This window comes from Balaenoptera acutorostrata, chromosome 19 (assembly GCF_949987535.1).
Source record: "Balaenoptera acutorostrata chromosome 19, mBalAcu1.1, whole genome shotgun sequence".
Taxonomy (NCBI): domain Eukaryota; kingdom Metazoa; phylum Chordata; class Mammalia; order Artiodactyla; family Balaenopteridae; genus Balaenoptera; species Balaenoptera acutorostrata.
In genome coordinates this window covers 36041261-36058442 of record NC_080082.1, presented here as the reverse complement: position 1 = coordinate 36058442, position 17182 = coordinate 36041261, and the positions used below count along the sequence as shown (strand labels likewise).

Below are 17182 nucleotides of genomic sequence, written 5' to 3'. Positions count from 1 at the left end.
CCTTTTGGTTATGCTGAATAATGTTGCTGTGATCATTCATGAACAAGTTTCTGTGTAAACATAGGTTTTCAGTTCTCAGTGTATGACTAGGGGTAGAATTGCTGGATCATATGAAAATTCTGTATTTAACATTTTGAGAAACTTCCAAACTATTTTTCAAAGTGGCTACACTATTTTACTATCTCACTAACAGTGTATGAGGGTTCCAGTTTCTCTGCATCCTCATCAACACTTGTTATTGTCTGTCTTTTTTATTTTAGCCATCCATTTGATTTAGTATGTGTGAAGTGATAGCTCATTGTGGTTTGATTTTCATTTCCCTAATTGCTAATAATATTGAGCATCGTTTCATGTGTTTATTGGCTATTTGTATATCTTCTTTGTAGAAATATCTATTTTAATGATTTGCACATTTTTAATTGGGTATTTGTCTTTTTCTTGTTGAGTTCCTTATATATTCTGGATATAAATCCCTTGTGAGATACATGATTTGCAAATATTTTCACCAGTTTTGTGGGCTTTCTTTTCACTTTTTTGATGGTGTTCTTTGAGGCACAAAACGGTTTTAATTTTGATAAAGTCTAATTTATATGTATTTTTCTTTTGTTATTTTGGTTTTAATGTCATATGTAAGAAGCCATTGCCTAATCCAAGGTCATGAGGATTTACTCCTACATTTTCTTATAAGAGTTTTACAGTTTTCGTTCTTATATTTAGATCTATAATCCATTTTGAGTTAATGTCTGTATGTGGTGTGAGATGTCAGGATCCGTCTCATTCTCTTGCTTGTGGATATCCAGTTGTCCCAAGTACCATTTGTTGACTTCTTTTTCCATGTAATGTTGCCCTTGTGGAAAATCAGTTGACTATAAGTGTAAGGGTTTATTTCTGGACTTCCAACTGTACCATTGATCCATATTTCTATCCTTATGCCAGTACCACACACTCTTGATTACTGTAATTTTGTAAAAATTATTGAAATTGGGAAGTGTGAATCCTCCTGATTTGTTCTTCTTTTGCAAGATTGCCTAGACCTTCTGGGTCCTTTTCACTTCCATATGAGTTTTAGGATCAGCTTGTCACTTTCTACAAAAAACCTAAATAGAATTTTGATAGGGATTCTGTTGAATCTGTAGATCACTTTGGGGAGTATTGCCATATTAATAATATTAATTCTTTGAATCCATGAACAGGGGGTCCTTCTGTTATTTAGGTCTTTAATTTCTTTCAACTTTGTTTTTGTGGTTTTTGAGTATATGTCTTGCAATTCTTTTGTTAAATGTATTCTTAAGTATTTTATTCTTTTTGATACTACTGAAGAAAATAAATTGAATTATTTTCTTCATTTCTTTTTCAAATTGTTCATTGCTTATGTAAAGAAATACAAATTGATTTTTGTATATCAGTCTTATATTCTGCAACCTTTCAGAACTTGTTTATTAGTTCTAATGGTTTTTTTAGTGGATTCCTTAGATTTTTTCCATGTACAAGATCATGTCATATGCAAATAGAGATACTTTTACTTTTTTCCAGTCTGGATGCCTTCCCCCCCACCTCCAATTGCCCTGGCTAGAACCTCCAGTACAATGATGGATAGGAATGGCAAGATCTATTCAGATTTTCTATTACTTTTTAACAGATTACTTTCAATAGTTTATATCTTTCTAGAAAATTTCCCATTTCATTTAGATTATCAAATTTGTTGGCATACAAGTTTGTTTATAGTATGCTCTTATTTCTTTTTTATTTCTGTAAGGTTGATAGTAATGTGGCCTGTGTCATTCCTGATTTAGTAAGTTGAATGTCCTTGTTTTCCTTACTCAGTATGGCTAAATGTTTGTCAATTTTATTGAACTATTCGAAGAACCAACTTTTAGTTTATTGATTTTTCTCAATTGTTTTTCTTGTCACAGTTTCATTTATTTAAGGATTATTCTCTAATCCTTCCTTCTGCTTGCTTTGTATTCAGTTTGCTCTTTTTCTACTTTCTAAAGGTGGAAGGTTAGTTTATTGATTTGGAATTTTCTTTAGTATATGCATTAACAGCTATCAGTATCTTTATATGCACTACTTTAGCTGCATCTCATAAGCTTTAGTAACTTACATTTTTGTTTTTATTCATCTCGAAACGTTTTCCAATTTCCCTTGTGATTTCTTTTTGTTTTCCCTTGTGATTTAGGGGTTAATTTCATATTTTTGTGAATTTCCAAATTTTTAAAAATTATTCATTTCTAATTTTATTGCATGGTGGTCAAAGATTATACTTTGTATGATTTCAGGGTTTTGAAATATAGATATTTGTTTAATGGCTTGCTTATGGTCTACCCTGGAGAATGTTTGCATGTGCACTTGTGAAGAATATGTATACTGCTGCTGTTGTTGGATGGCTTGCTCTCTAGGTGTTTGTTATGTCTAATTGGTTGATAGTACTGTTCAAGTCTTCTATGTCCTTGCTGACCTTTTCCCAGTTTTACCTATTATTGAATAGATATGTTTATTTATAATATATAGATTATCTATATCCATGTGTATCTATAGATATGATAGATATCTAGATATACTCATGTAAAGAGATTTATTGTAAGGAATTAACTCATGTAGTTATGGAGGCTGGGAAGTCCAGAATCTATAGTGTGGGCCAGCAGGCTTGAGACCCAAAGAGAGCTGATGGTGTAGACGAAGTTTGAAGGCAGTTTGCTGGAGAATTTCCTCTTGCTCAAGGAGGCCAGTCTTTTTGTTCTTTTCAGACCTTCAACTGTTTGGATGAAGCCCACCCACATTATGGAGGCAAACTTAACCCAAGGTTCACTGATGTAAATATTAATTTCATCCAAAACACTCTCCAAGTTGATACATGAAATTAACCATTGCAAATAGTATGTAAAAACTTAGTTTCAACAAGCCCTCCTTCCCTCAGCCCTCTTTTGTACCAGAAAATACATCTCTATACACTGTAAGCTTATCAGCACAGTAATATGTAGTTGCTTCTCATTATTTGCAGTAGTTATGTCCTATAAAGTTGCAGCAAGCACTGAAGTAGCAAATACTGAATTATTGCTCCTTGAAGAAATACAGGGTTAGCTTCCTGCAAGCCAATTCGTCATCAATCAGTACATAACCTTGTTTTATTTGTGTTTCTGTTTAAAGTTGCCTTATTTGTATATTTAATATATATTGTTGATTCGTTAACGTTAAACTCATGACCATTAACCCTATAACTCATGCCCGAATGAAGCTATCTAACACACGTATTTTCTCCGTAAGGCACATCCTGGCCTTCTTGCTCACGGGAACACTAGACAGCACTTCAGCACTGCCTTTGGGGCTTTTTAAAGGGCAGAATCACTAACAAAAAACACGGAAATGCAAAAAACCTGGCACTAAATAGACTGCAGGGAGGATCCTTGCTTAGAATATGAGAATTAAAATAAGAAGGCAGAGCATCATCTTGTTTGATCTCAGCTGGGAATATGCACCTTGGGTGATGTGTTATACCATGTCTGCAAATGACTGCAGAAGCACTACAAGTAGTAATTTTGGAGTTACAAATAAATTCTAGCAAGTAGGTGAATTTTCAAATATAAAATCCATGAATAATGAGGGTCAGCTGTAATTATCGTTTAATGAAGTTTTTTGAATCAGATAAGAGAACATAAAAGTCACAAACAAAAATGCATTATACTGTCCTTTTTTTTCTAAATTTATTTTATTTATTTATTTATTTATTTATTTTTGGCTGTGCTGGGTCTTCGGTTCGTGCGAGGGCTTTCTCTAGTTGCGGCAAGTGGGGGCCACTCTTCATCGCGGTGCGGGGACCGCTCTTCATCGTGGTGCGCGGGCCTTTCACTATCGCGGCCCCTTCCGTTGCGGGGCACAGGCTCCAGACGCGCAGGCTCAGCAGCTGTGGCTCACGGGCCCAGCTGCTCCGTGGCATGTGGGATCTTCCCAGACCAGGGCTCGAACCCGTGTCTCCTGCATTAGCAGGCAGATTCTCAACCACTGCGCCACCAGGGAAGCCCTATACTGTCCTTTTTAAAAAATTTTATTGGGGTATAGTTGATTTACAATGTTGTGTTTCAGGTGTGCAGCATAGTGATTCAGTTATACATATACATGTATTCATTCTTTTTCAGATTCTTTTCCCATATAGGTTATTGCAGAATATTGAATATAGTTCCCTGTGCTATACAGTAGGTCCTTGTTGGCTATCTATTTTATATATAGTAGTGTATGTCTGTTAATCCCAAGCTCCTAATTTGTCCCTTCCCCCTTCCCATATACTGCTTTTTATATTTACTGATGTAATTACTTTTATTGGTGTTCTTTTTTGTGTGTGTTTGGATACAGTTTAGCGACCTTTCACTTCAGCTTTTAATATTTCTTATAGTGTGGTCTGCTAGCTACAAATTCTTTCAGTGTTTTTTCTTTTTTTTAAATCTGGGAATGTCTTAATTTCTTCTTCATCTTTGAAAGATAGCTTTGTTGGATATACAGTTCTTGGTTGAGTCTTCTTTTCTTTCAATATGTCTTCTCACTGCTTTCCATCCTCATGGTTTCTAATGCAAAGTCAGTTGTTAATCTTATGGAGGGTCCCTTGCACTTAATGAAAACAGTATTTTCTCTTATTGCTTTTAAGATTCTTTGTCTTTGGCTTTTGATAGTTTGACTATGATGAGTGTGGGTATGAATCTCTGAGTTTACTTAGGGTTTGTTGAGCTTATTAGATGTGTCAATTAATGTTTTTTGGATATTCTTTATGCTCCTTTCTCTTTATCCTCTTCTTGGACTTCCAATATGAGTATGTTGGTAATCTTTCTAATGTCCAGTAGGTCCCTGTGGCACTGTTCATTTCTTTGCTTTTTTCTTTCTGTTCCTCAGATTGGTTAATCTCAATTGACCTATCTTCAAGTTCATTGATTCTTTCTTCTGCCAGCTAAAATTGCTAGTTAGCCCATCTAGTGAATTTTTCATTTAAGTTACTATATTTTTCAATCCTAAAATTTCTATTTGCTTCTTTTTTTATGATTCCTGTCTCTTTATTGATCTTTTCTATCTGTTAGAACATCGTTTTCATAGTTTCCTGTAGTTCTTCAGATGTGGTTTCCTTTAGTTTTGTTTTTTAATTGTAGTAACATACACTTAGCATAAAATTTGCCCTCTTAACCATTTTTAAGTGTACAGTTCAGTAGTGTTAGGTATATTCACATTTTTATGTAACCAATCTCTAGAACTTTTCTGTCTTGCAAAACTCTGTACTCATGAAACAGCAACTCTCCATTTTTTCCTTCCTCAGTGCCTGGTAACTGTCATTTTCCTTTCTGTTTTTATAAGTTTGACTAATCTATTCATCTTATATAAGTGGAATCATACAGTATTTGTCTTTTTGTAACTGGTTTATTTCACTTTTCATAATATCTTCAAGGTTCATCCATGTTGGAGCATTAGTTTTTTTGAACATATATCTAATAGCTGATTTTAAATCTTTGTCTAAGAAGTTTGACATCTGGGCTTCCTCAGGGACAATTTCTCTTCACTATTTTTTTTTTTCTTTTACTGATTTTAGGCCATACTTTTGTATTTCTTCATGTGTCTCATAATTTCTTTGTTGAAACTGAACATATATAATGTTATAATTTTTAAATAATATAATTAGATTTCTCACTCCCTCAAGGATTTGTTGGTTTATTGTTGTTGTTATTTGGTTTGTTTTAGTGTTTTTCCTGGTCTCTTTCTGTAAAGTCTGTATTCTTTGTCATGGGTGGCCGCTGAAGTTGCTGCTTGTTTAGTGGTCAGCTAATGGTAGGACAGAGATTTCCTTAAGTGCCTGAACCAATAGGTCTCCCGCTCTTTTCCAAGGGGCTCTGTGCTTAACATTTGGGCAGAGTTTATAACTCTACCTTAGCCTTCACTTCTTGCTTTTATACAGCTTCAGTGTCTGCCAGAGGTGAGCTTTGAAGCCTTTCTCAGATCTTTCCTGATCATACTTAGAGTCCTATACATATATATGACCGTCTAGATTCCTAGGAATATTTCAGAGCTTTTCAAAAGCCTCTATGAATATCTCATCACCCAGATTTTTTTAAGTTTTTTGATCAGCCTCTTGTTAGTCCCAACTGGTATCGCTGCCTCAGGCAGCTGCAGTGTTAAACAATTGCTGTCGGTTGTTTTTGACAAATGCCCTGAGTATAGGGCTGTTCACACAGAGTGTTCTCTGAGTCAGGTCAAATAAAGATAAATCCTGAGAACTGAGCCTTTCCAAGGAACTTTCAGACAGGTGGGTGACATTCTCTGGAGATGTGGCTTCTGGGGAGCTCTGATCTTATTCTGCCCCTTATAGGGGTTGCTAGGCTACTGGTTTTCACAGCTATTGTGGTTGTGAGGCTATTAGTTTTCAAGGCTACCATGAACTTGGGAGAAGGGTAGGGTGTAAAGCAAGTTAATAGACCATAAAGCTTGTTATATTTACTGAGATTCAGTTGTTTTTCTTGAATAAACAGGTTGTTGCAAGTTAATTTCTAGAATACTGAAAAAGTTGATTTTGACAACATTTGCCAGTTCTCATTGCTTTTATGGAGGAGCAGATTTTCAGACTTCCTTAGTCCCTTGTTCTAAAAGTGTGTCCTCATACATTTAGTTTGAATTCTGGGCTTAAATGATTTCATTGCTTCTGATCCTTTTATTTTGATTTATTTGTTGTTCAGATGGAATATATCTTCAGGTTACTTTTTTTTAAGGATTTGTTTATAAGTTATGTTTTGAGGCCCTTTATATTTGCTAAGGTCTCTTTGTTGTCTGCACCAGTAATCCCCATATGTTTTGTTCACATATTCCATCAGTAAAAATTTTTGAAAATATATCTCTCTATAATATAAATACATATGTAATAAGGGTGTATTAGAATGCTAAGGCTGTCATAACAAAAATACCACAGACTGGGTGGCTTAAAAAAAACAAACAAATGTATTTTCTCACAGTTTTGAAGGCTAGAAGTCCAAGATCAAGTTGTTGGCAGGTTTGATTTCTCCTGAGGTCTCCTCCGTGGCTTGCAGATGGCTGCCTTTTCAGTGTGTCCTCGCATGACCTTTTCTCTGTGCTTCTGCATCCCTGGTCTCTCTCTTTCTTCTTATAAGGACACCAGTCATATTGGATAAGAGCCCCACCTTTATGGCCTCTTTTAACCTTAATTACCTCCTTAAAGGCCCTGTTTCCAAATATAGTCACATTGAGGGGACACAGTTCAGTCCATAACAAAGGATAAATATGCAATATAAACATAACATAAATGTACCATTGTACTAATGTTAGATATTTATATGTACAACACACACAGAATAAATTTTTAAAAGTAATTATTTTTAGTGAAAACAATGTATTCTAATTAGATAATTGTTTTTATTTTATAATGTGGCTATCAAAGCTTATTCCAGAAGTAAAAGTGTCAACTCTTATCATTTTCTTGTTGTTCACATCTTTGCCTCTATTATCTTTAATGATATTTTGCAGGAATTTTTTTAAACACTCCATTCATCCATTTATATTCTGTAAAAACAGTTAATCAGGCACACATGGACTGCAGTTGTGCTATAATTACAGTTAAAGCAGATGAGTGAGGGCCCCACATCAGCCCAGTATGTTATGGGATTCCTACTCTTCTCTTAGAATATCTCGTGTGTAACGTGTATTCCAAGTGAGGGCATTACTTCATTTTGTATATTAAATATTTTAAAAACTAATTTCTTTCTAGTATTTATAGATACATAAAGGTGAATATATGTACTCATATTTTCTACTTGCGCTTTGGTGGGTTATTCTAAACACTCCACTTTGGTGACCACTGATCTAAACACAAAATACGGATGTAGTCACAATTGGGTAGTCGGTTCACAGGTGTTCACTTTGTTATCCTTTGTATCTTATGTGTTGTGGCATGTATTCTGTGTAATAAAATATTTTTAAAACATTTTAAAGTAGTCATAAGTTTGCTTGAAAATTCTGTAGCTGTTATCCTAACATTCTGTCATTTATTTTTGCACAAGAGGAGTCTGAGGCTTTTCAATCTGTAGTGTTGAGTCTTCTAGAATATTTTCTTGGTAATTTCTTTAATTATATCCGATTTTGCATTTGCTGAGACCCCTTCTTTAGTTATATCAATTATCTATGAATTAGGTATCTTTATTTTTTCCATATATTTCCCCTACGTAGCTTTACTGCCTTTTTCTTCTGTGCTCTGGACATTTTTCTCAACCTTGTCATCATCACTGATTTAATTTCTATCGTATTTGTACGTGGCTTCCAGAGTTGATTTTAGTTACTTTATTTTACTTTATTTATTTATTTTTACTTTTTGTTGTGGAAAATATCAACCGTAACAAAAGTGGAGAAAATAGGATAATGAACCGTAAAACTTGTAACCCACCTTTAATAATTACCATCTCATGACCAATCTTATTTCATCTATTCCTACCCAGTCTCCCTCATCCCACTCCTATTTATTCTGAATCAAATTCCAGACATCATATCTTTTCATAAATATTTTAGCATCTATCCCTAAAAGATACAGACTTTTAAAAAGTATCACCATAGTATCATACTTAAAGGTGACAGTTGCCACATCATGTGTAATAAGTGGAGTATATTCCTGGATTGCCTACAAACATCTGTAGTTCTTCTCTTGCTAGAAACTTACTGAAGAAAAATTCTCAGTGTTCACCTCTTCCCAGAGTTTATCCTACCTCTGACTTCACGTCCCTAAGAATAAAATGTCATATCACAGCTGTTTCCATTCCTAGTCATACTCCGTAGGTGGGAATTATAGTTTCGGGTTTATGTAGAAATACCTTTTAATCAGGAGAAGAGAAAAAACAGCTCTGGTCATTCTTGGAATCTGCTCTTTTATGTGGGTGAGTTGGGCCGTGGAAGCCCTGACTCTGAAGTTTGGGGGAAAAGCAGAGGTTTGATGGCTAGAAAGTTCTGACTGTAATTCTTGTCCCTCCGTGAACTCACCAGTTTACCGTAAGGTTTCATCTGAGTAGGGTTCCTAGAAATGCTTTTTATCTGGCAGACTAAGGATTAGTATTTCTGATGTTGTTTAAACTCTACATATCTTTTTGTATTTTCCTAAATAAAAGACGGAGGTAGGCAAATTGGGCATCACTGATTTTCTGTCCTCATAACCTAGGTATCCTGTAATACACTTTAAAAGACCTCATTCATAACTCAGGAACCTTGCTTTATTAATTTTCCTACTTTTTAAAACCGCAGTGTCTTTTTTTTTAAATTTATTTATTTTTTATTTATTTACTTTTGGCTGCATTGGGTCTTCGTTGCTGTGCACAGGCTTTCTCTAGCTGTGGCGAGTGGGGGCTACTCTTCGTTGCGGTCCGTGGGCTTCTTATTGAGGTGGCTTCTTTTGTTGTAGGGCACAGTCTCTAGGCGCACGGGCTTCAGTAGTTGTGGCATGCGGGCTCAGTAGTTGTGGCGCACGGGCTTAGTTGCTGCATGGCTTGTGGGATCTTCCCGGACCAGGGCTTGAACCTGTGTCCCCTGCATTGGCAGGCGGATTCTTAAGCACTGCACCACCAGGGAAGTCCCCAGACCTCAGTGTCTTAAAATTTTAAGGGAAAAAAGAAATTACTTCACTTGAACAGTAACATATCTAACATGTATGTATTAAATTTAATTATAGCCATTAAATGATAGATTTTTATTTAACTAGACAGTGGGTTTAACTAAGATTGCCATACATAGATGAATAGTTTTCAGGTAGTTGGTAGACAGTAATATCACACTTAACCAATTTATGCTGAACATAATTTAAATTGTCTTTGATGACTTGAAAGTAACATTTTTATAACATTAAACATTATTAAGTCTTGTGAAAATATGAATAGTAGAACTTTCTAGGAATTGTAATCTAGATACACACTGAGTTGCCAATAACAATGAATGTTTAACAAAATTCAAGAGTTTTCAAGAGTAAAGGGCTTCGAATTAACTTGTGGATATATTTAAAAACAAGTAAAACTTTAGAAAGGGAATCAGAAGCAAGGAAAAGATAGTTATATAGTAAAATTGTGAGTGGTAAGTATTTTAGGCATTTTGCTTCCTTTTTGCCTGTGCATGTCAACCCTATTTATATCTATACTAACCTAGTCTAAGTGAAAGTGGTAATATGTTGAAGATCAGAACATGTGGAAGCCACTCATTGCCTTCTTTTAAGTCCAGTGTAGGCCTCTTCACTGCGAGTGCCTACGACTTGGAGCATTTGAGCAGTAATCTAAGAAGATATATTCTCCTTAACATACAATTGTTCAACGTTTTAAGAACCTAATTGGTAAATTATCTCATTTATCCAACTAAAATATTTTTAAGAGATCGTAATATTTTGCTCATTATAAACAGAAAGGCTTTACTTTTTTAAAAACTGTTAGGGGAATTTCCTGGCGGTCCAGTGGTGAGGACTCCGCGCTTTCACTTCAGGGGGCGTGGATTCGATCCCTGGTCAGGGAACTAAGATCCCACATGCCGTGACGCAACCAAAAGAAAAAAAAACCTGTTAAAGACTTTCTGATAATGTTTGAGGAGGAATATACTAATTATTATTTTACCTGTTACCTAAGAATTTCAAAATGCTGTACACATTTACTTAATATTCCCATAGCAGCTAAGAGAGGGTGTGTTACCAAGAGGGAAACCGGTTCTGCAGGATTGATAACTTATTTATGGCCACGCAGTGAGTCATTAATAGATTTGAGAACAGCTTGAATGGCTAATTTTTGCTTCTTTGTGCTTACATATGTTCAAAAAATTTTAGTTTTAGTGTTTAGTTTTTAGTGTTATCCCCGTATTTCCCAAACTAACTGTATTGAGCAGAAATACCATGTTTTAATTTATACAGCTTTCTTTTGGAACTACTGAATCTGTTTAAATGTTTATTGTTCTCCCACAGGTGTTGGATCCTGAACAAAACCATAACTTCACAGATCATTATCTAAATGTGGCCTTTGACCTTTCCCAAGTTCTTTTTATAGCTACTGCCAACACCACTGCTACTATTCCACCTGCTTTGTTGGACAGAATGGAGATCATTCAGGTGCCAGGTAGTTGATTTGTAAACAGAATCATTATTTTGTTAAATAATGATTGTTAAATAATGATTTTGATCAATAAAAAGCTATTTCTTGCTTTTCTGAGCATAACTCTTCAAAACTGGTCGAGCTGTGAAGTTCTGAGTAAAAAGTTGATTTGCCAGTGTATGATCTTCAGAAGTTCTGAATCTGGCATATAAACCAGCTTTTATATATTGTAGATTCAAAGTCTACAAAATTTTGCAAAATTTTGTTTGTTTTAACCATGACAGACAAGAGTGTATGTACGTTGTATACAACATAACACTTTCAGATTTAACTTAGCATAAAAGAATGATCATTTTTATGGAAAACAAGATATTCTTCTTTGAAGCAATTTCTAAAATTATAGATAAAAATAATTTATTTTTTTTAAAGTAAGTGTATAAAACACAAAAATAGGTCTTTACATACCCAATGTAGCTTCCTGTCTATCAGATTTTGAAGTTTTTACCATCTCTTGGAAAGTGTAATCATTTATTCTTGTTAAGAAATAGGTCCTAAAACTTTCTTTTTATTACAGCTGGCCTCATTTTTGTATAAAAGTACAGGGTGCTTTTAAATTCTTCTTCTTTTTAGTTGGATGTGTCAAGTAGTTATATACTTTTTTTTTTTTTTTTACCATGTCTTCCCCTTCACTGGAGTGTGTAAAAAAAAGTCCTTTAGTTACTAACACTAAATAAATCCCAGTGTTTTCACCTTATTTAAATTGCTCAGAATTATTTTTCCCTAGAAGAGATCAAATGTCAGTGGGTATCTTTTAAAATAAAAAATAGAGTATAATCTAAATATATATTTCATGTTAAACTGAAATATATTTTCACCCTCCAGTAAATGATAATTGGATTTCTTAGTTATCTGTGAACCCTGGAGGTCCCTATATTTAATTTTAAAATACGGTGGAGAACTTTAAACTTGCTTTGTGCCTATTTATAACACTAAAATAAGTAAGTAATGAGATCCAGTTGCCTGGAAACTCCAAATCAAAATCCATAAGATATACTAATGTGAAGTGAAATAATCAGGGCAGCTGCTGCAGAGGTGGACATATGATGCCACCTTCTTCTGCAGTTTTGGTTATCCTATCTTCTAGCTTTTCTGGTGTTTTTAATTTCCTTTTTCTGCTCAAAAGATGCCTTGTCAATTCATCTTTTTAATTTTTGCTTGTTAAATGGAAAGGGGCAATTATTGTGGGGGACATTTGTTTTAAAGACAAAGTAAATTTATACTCGTTGAGGCTTTAAGTAGATAAGACTATGAAGTCTTTTAAATATATAAATTATATGTATAATTCCAGCATGTAAGGAATAAAACTTTTATACCGAAGTCTTAGTTTCTGTTTTGTTTGTTGCTAAAGTTTATAGTCGGAGCTCTGGAAATAGCTCCTTTGCAGCTCTTCCCTTGAAGTCTTAATTGAGGTCTCTGTTGTTGCTGCTGTCAGTGTTTTCAATTACGTGTCAAATTATGCTAAAGAAAAGGGATGCATTATTTTCCTGTTAAATAATAAAAACTCGCATTTGAGTTAAGGAGGTAATTATCTCTAAGTTAATGAAACTGAGATTTTTTTCTCTTCTTTGAGAGAGATATCATTTAATCAGAAGACTTTCAAACACTGTGCTTATTTAGTTAAGTGCTTGTTTTGTTTGTGAAAAAGTTGGAGATTTTAACAATTATTGATTGGAGATTAAATTTCTTTATTCTGATTATAATCTTAGTTGAAGTCATAGTTAAATTCATTCTAAATCCAAGATCCATCGCATCTGTGTTGGATTTATTAGTGAAGCATGGCACTGTGGAAGCACTGTGAATAATCACAAAGCAAAATCGCTTCTTTTCCAGGGTATACACAAGAGGAAAAGATAGAGATTGCCCACAGGCACTTGATCCCGAAGCAACTGGAACAGCATGGGCTGACTCCTCAGCAGATTCAGATCCCTCAGGTTACTACCCTTGACATCATCACCAGGTTAGTCAGCCGTCCTGAGGCTTCAATGATGTTCAGATCTGAAAAGGAGATTCCTATTTCACTGGCAGCTCACAGCATCCATTTCTCTCTCTCCAGCAGATTCCCAGCAAGCATTTCCATAACTATTGATTTACACAGGGCTCTGTATTAGGCAGAAATTCACAGGGAAAGCATTTAGAGTATCTTCATAGCTAACTAAGGACTTCAGTTGAGCCAGAATTTCAACTTTTCCGCAGTTGCAATATAAGGGATTAATTCGATAAATTTAACGACCAAAAACATGGAAAATATTGAGACACCTTTTATGTCCCAGGATCTTGAAAGTTGAATTCTCCTGAGAAGTGAGATGGTACTTTCAGACATCAGTTTTAAGTTATTCAGATTTTCTTTTCTTCTCTTTGAGAAATTTAAAAAAATCCTTGGTGTTTTCATCTTTGGAATTAACACCAGAACGACGGAGAAGGTATATTCCCGAGTTAGCTACCAAGTGGTTAAGCCCGTGGCAAGCAGCACATAAATTATCTGAGTCAAGTATTGCTGAGTCTAATTTATAGATTGCATGTTTGAATGGAAAATATATCCTGTTGAGAATTTCTATCTACAATAGCCTCTCACAGTTTTCCTGGCTCAGTATTGCAGGTCTGTTGCATCATCTGGCAAATTGTGTCAGGCTGCCAGGGCTCCTCATGCAGCCCGTTCCCAGGAACCGCTGTTTTTTCAAAAGAAGTGAAGTCTCCCTCTGTTTTGAACTTTGACTTAGAGTTTGGCCAGTCAGGCTGCTTTTTGATCTAAGCCAGCCTTCTTAAGGAAGTCTATTTGGAAGTCTGTTTAAATTTACTTATGAAACAAGTAAGACTCAATCTGACCTAGGAGTTCCTTTTCTTAACTTGTGATTTATTGTGTGGATAATGCCAGGGGAAATAAAGTAGGTGATTTCTGCGCCAGAGTCTTCCAAAAATATCATTATTCCAGATAATACCTCTCATGTCTTTGGGTAACTTTCAACAAGTCACTTAACCTTTTTGATAGCTTCCCCATCTGTAAAATATGAGTGGTAGAGAAAAATATCCATTCATAGCTTATCTGGAACTAAATACTAATGACTTGAAGAATAATCACTATTTGTATTTCCCAATTGTTGCCTGGAGAATTATTTCTTTTTTATATACTTGTTAGCTCAAAACATCAGCTATTAAAAGCTGTAAACATTAGGAGATTTCTCTGAGCAGTTTTAATATTTATAAAAACAGCACAGGTATTTGCTACTCCAGGCAAGTTTTGGGTATTTAGTGAGTTACCCAACTTAGGACATAGATTTTCATCTTTCATGTGTTTTTCATCTTTTCCTGTGTTGTAGTCATAGACCCATAATGTTCGGGAGGAGGGGAGGAAGTCTTAGAAGTCATCTAGTCCTCCTTACCTCCCAGGGTCACTAGACTGCTTGAATTACACTGCTTACTGCAAACCACTCCTTGGTGAGTAAATATAATTGTTATAAAAGAGTCTTTATATTCACCTCCCTATAGTTTTCTCATTGTGCCCTATATGTACACCTAGAATCTAATTCCTCCCTTGTACAGCCCTTCTGGCATTAAAAAAAAAATGCTGTCAGGTCCACATCCCATAACTGTTCTCTTCTTCAGGCTAAATATTCCTGTTCTCTTTACCATTCCTCTTGACCCATTTTCAAGACTTTTCACCTTCGTGATTAGTCTTCTTCTGAATGACTCCTGTGATGCCAATGTCTCTTTTAAAATAAACACCCAGAGCAAAACTCAGTGTTTCAGACATAGCCTAAACAGTTCACGGTGTAAGAAGACCACTGATTTTCTTACTCTGACTATATTATTTTATGACTGTGTCTCAAGATTCTTAGCTTTTTTAGGTTATCCTCTTGCCTATTGCACATATAGTTACCCAACACCTTTAGTTCTTTGAATTTCTGCTGCACTTGGTCTATCTCATTCCATCTTTATAGGGTTGAATTTTTTAAAGCCCAGATGTAGACGTTTACAATTATGTATATTTTAATATACATGTTAGTTTCAGCTACCATTGCAGCAAATTGATTTTTTTTTCATCTTGATTATCATCCAGTACGTTAGTTTTATGTCCTCTGAAAATTAGCGTCTTCATGATCATCTAGTCATGGTTAGGAAACATTAACCAATTCTTATTTGACACTGGTGATTCTTCCTTTTTTTGGTTTAAAATTACTAAACCAAACCAGCAGTTGATGTGTCTACGTTCCTCCAGTCGCTGTTAATATTATACTGTCTGCATTAGTTCCTAGCCCATGATTGTTCTAAACACCTAAAAAAGTATTTTTTTGTTGTTGACGTCCTTATTATTTTTGGCAAGCTCCAGTTCATTCTGAACTTCCTGGTACCATTTCTTCATGTTCACACCATCCCTCTGTAAGCATCTTCAGGCCCTTCTCTTTCATCTTTTGTCCAGAACCTTTCATCTGAGCTCATCAAATAGTTGTCTAGGAAGCTACATTAGGTTTTTGCTTTTGTTTTTACATGTTGGTTTGTTTATTTTTAAAGTGCCTCCCTATTTTCTTTCTTACTGAAATTACATGCATTTGTATAATATGGACTTTATTCCTTTATCTTCCTATTCCTTTGATTGAAATTAGTTTTTTACTTTAGAGTGTTTAGCCAAGAATTTTATTTGTCTTTTCTCAGAACTTAAAAAATCTGCTTCCCCAGAGTCTTGAATATATGTCTGACTGCCTAATCAAATCCAGTTTTTCAGATAAAACTGCATTCTCTAGCTGATGCTGTCCATTCAAACTCATCCAGAGCTGGGTGGCCAAAAATGATTGTACTGTATAAAGGATTATGAAGTGGCTTATGGAATTTGAGTCTAACATATATGTTTTTTAAGACAGCTCTGCTTAACCACATTTAGAACCTTTTCCATTTTATCACACTGCTTGCATCATTAGCATATTTCTTTCTTTAGAAGTCTCTACAATGAAAAGACACTAAATAGGGGTAATTAGCACAGTTCCAGGTAAAGACTAGATTTCTGTCTCAAATCATTTTTGCTTTAGTTTAGAAAAAAAATTATTTTTCTGATTCTTTCAGCAATGTTTCATGTATAATAAATTTATCAGAATTTTCTTAAATCGACAGATTTTAAGAAAGCTCTTACACATATCATCAAGGAGTAAATCATGCTTTATGTGCTGCTAAATTTACTTTGGTGCTATAAATTGAAGAACCAATAATTCATTTTTAAGTATAGCATAATAGTCCAAGATATTCTATATAAAAGGAAAAGTTGTTGCTGGAAATACTCTGAATATTTAAGAAATAAGAATACTTTACTGAGGAATTTTTAAAGGTGAGGCAGTTAGTACTCAAGAAACTGTAATAAACTTTTAAATGTACACTTCCTTTAGGATAGTTGTTAATCACATGACTTCTATTTTTACAGGTGGTGTTTAGCCAAAAATAAAATATTTTTCTTTGATGACAGGTACACCAGAGAGGCAGGGGTTCGCTCTCTGGACAGGAAGCTGGGGGCCATTTGCCGCGCTGTTGCTGTGAAGGTGGCAGAGGGACAGCACAGAGAGGCCAGGTTGGACCGTCCTGATGTGGCTGAGGGACAAGGTCTGTGACTTTGATCTGGTGCCCACAGGCTTGGTGGCTAGGAGTAAATGGCAAAGAAAAGTTGGATGTGGAGGGATAGTGTGGGGTGGTCCTTGGAGCAATGGCATATATTTCTCCACTGGTAAATGCATCCAGTGAGTAAGTAAAACTTAATGGTTAATATATTTTATCAAGAGGATTCTTTTCTACAAATAATACAGAGTTTTAGCAGGAATAATACTTAGTATTAATGCTTTAGGGATCTATTTCTCCAGCTTTGTAATGATGGTACACTTTATGTTTGGGTTCTGGCGTTCTCATTTTTCCTTCTGATCCAGATTGTTAAGTCATTCAATATTTATAGCATAGAAAGTTGCTACAACAGTTAAAAAAAAAAAAAAGAAAAAAGAGAAAAAAAGAATCCAAGCTGTCCAAGTACTGCAAGGGCAGATCCGTGTTCTCTGGAATAGCTTCATGTGTAATATTTG

The 17182-nt window shown here is 34.9% G+C and overlaps 1 protein-coding gene across 1 annotated transcript in view; it reads left to right on the top strand.

The window, feature by feature from the left end:
* LONP2 (lon peptidase 2, peroxisomal) overlaps nucleotides 1-17182 on the top strand; it is a 98943-nt gene that overhangs the window by 48383 nt on the left and 33378 nt on the right. Inside the window, exons 9-11 of the mRNA XM_007167632.2 lie at nucleotides 10949-11099; nucleotides 12966-13092; nucleotides 16582-16715. Of these exons, the coding sequence (XP_007167694.2) occupies nucleotides 10949-11099; nucleotides 12966-13092; nucleotides 16582-16715 (412 nt within the window). The remainder of the gene's footprint in view (nucleotides 1-10948; nucleotides 11100-12965; nucleotides 13093-16581; nucleotides 16716-17182) is intronic.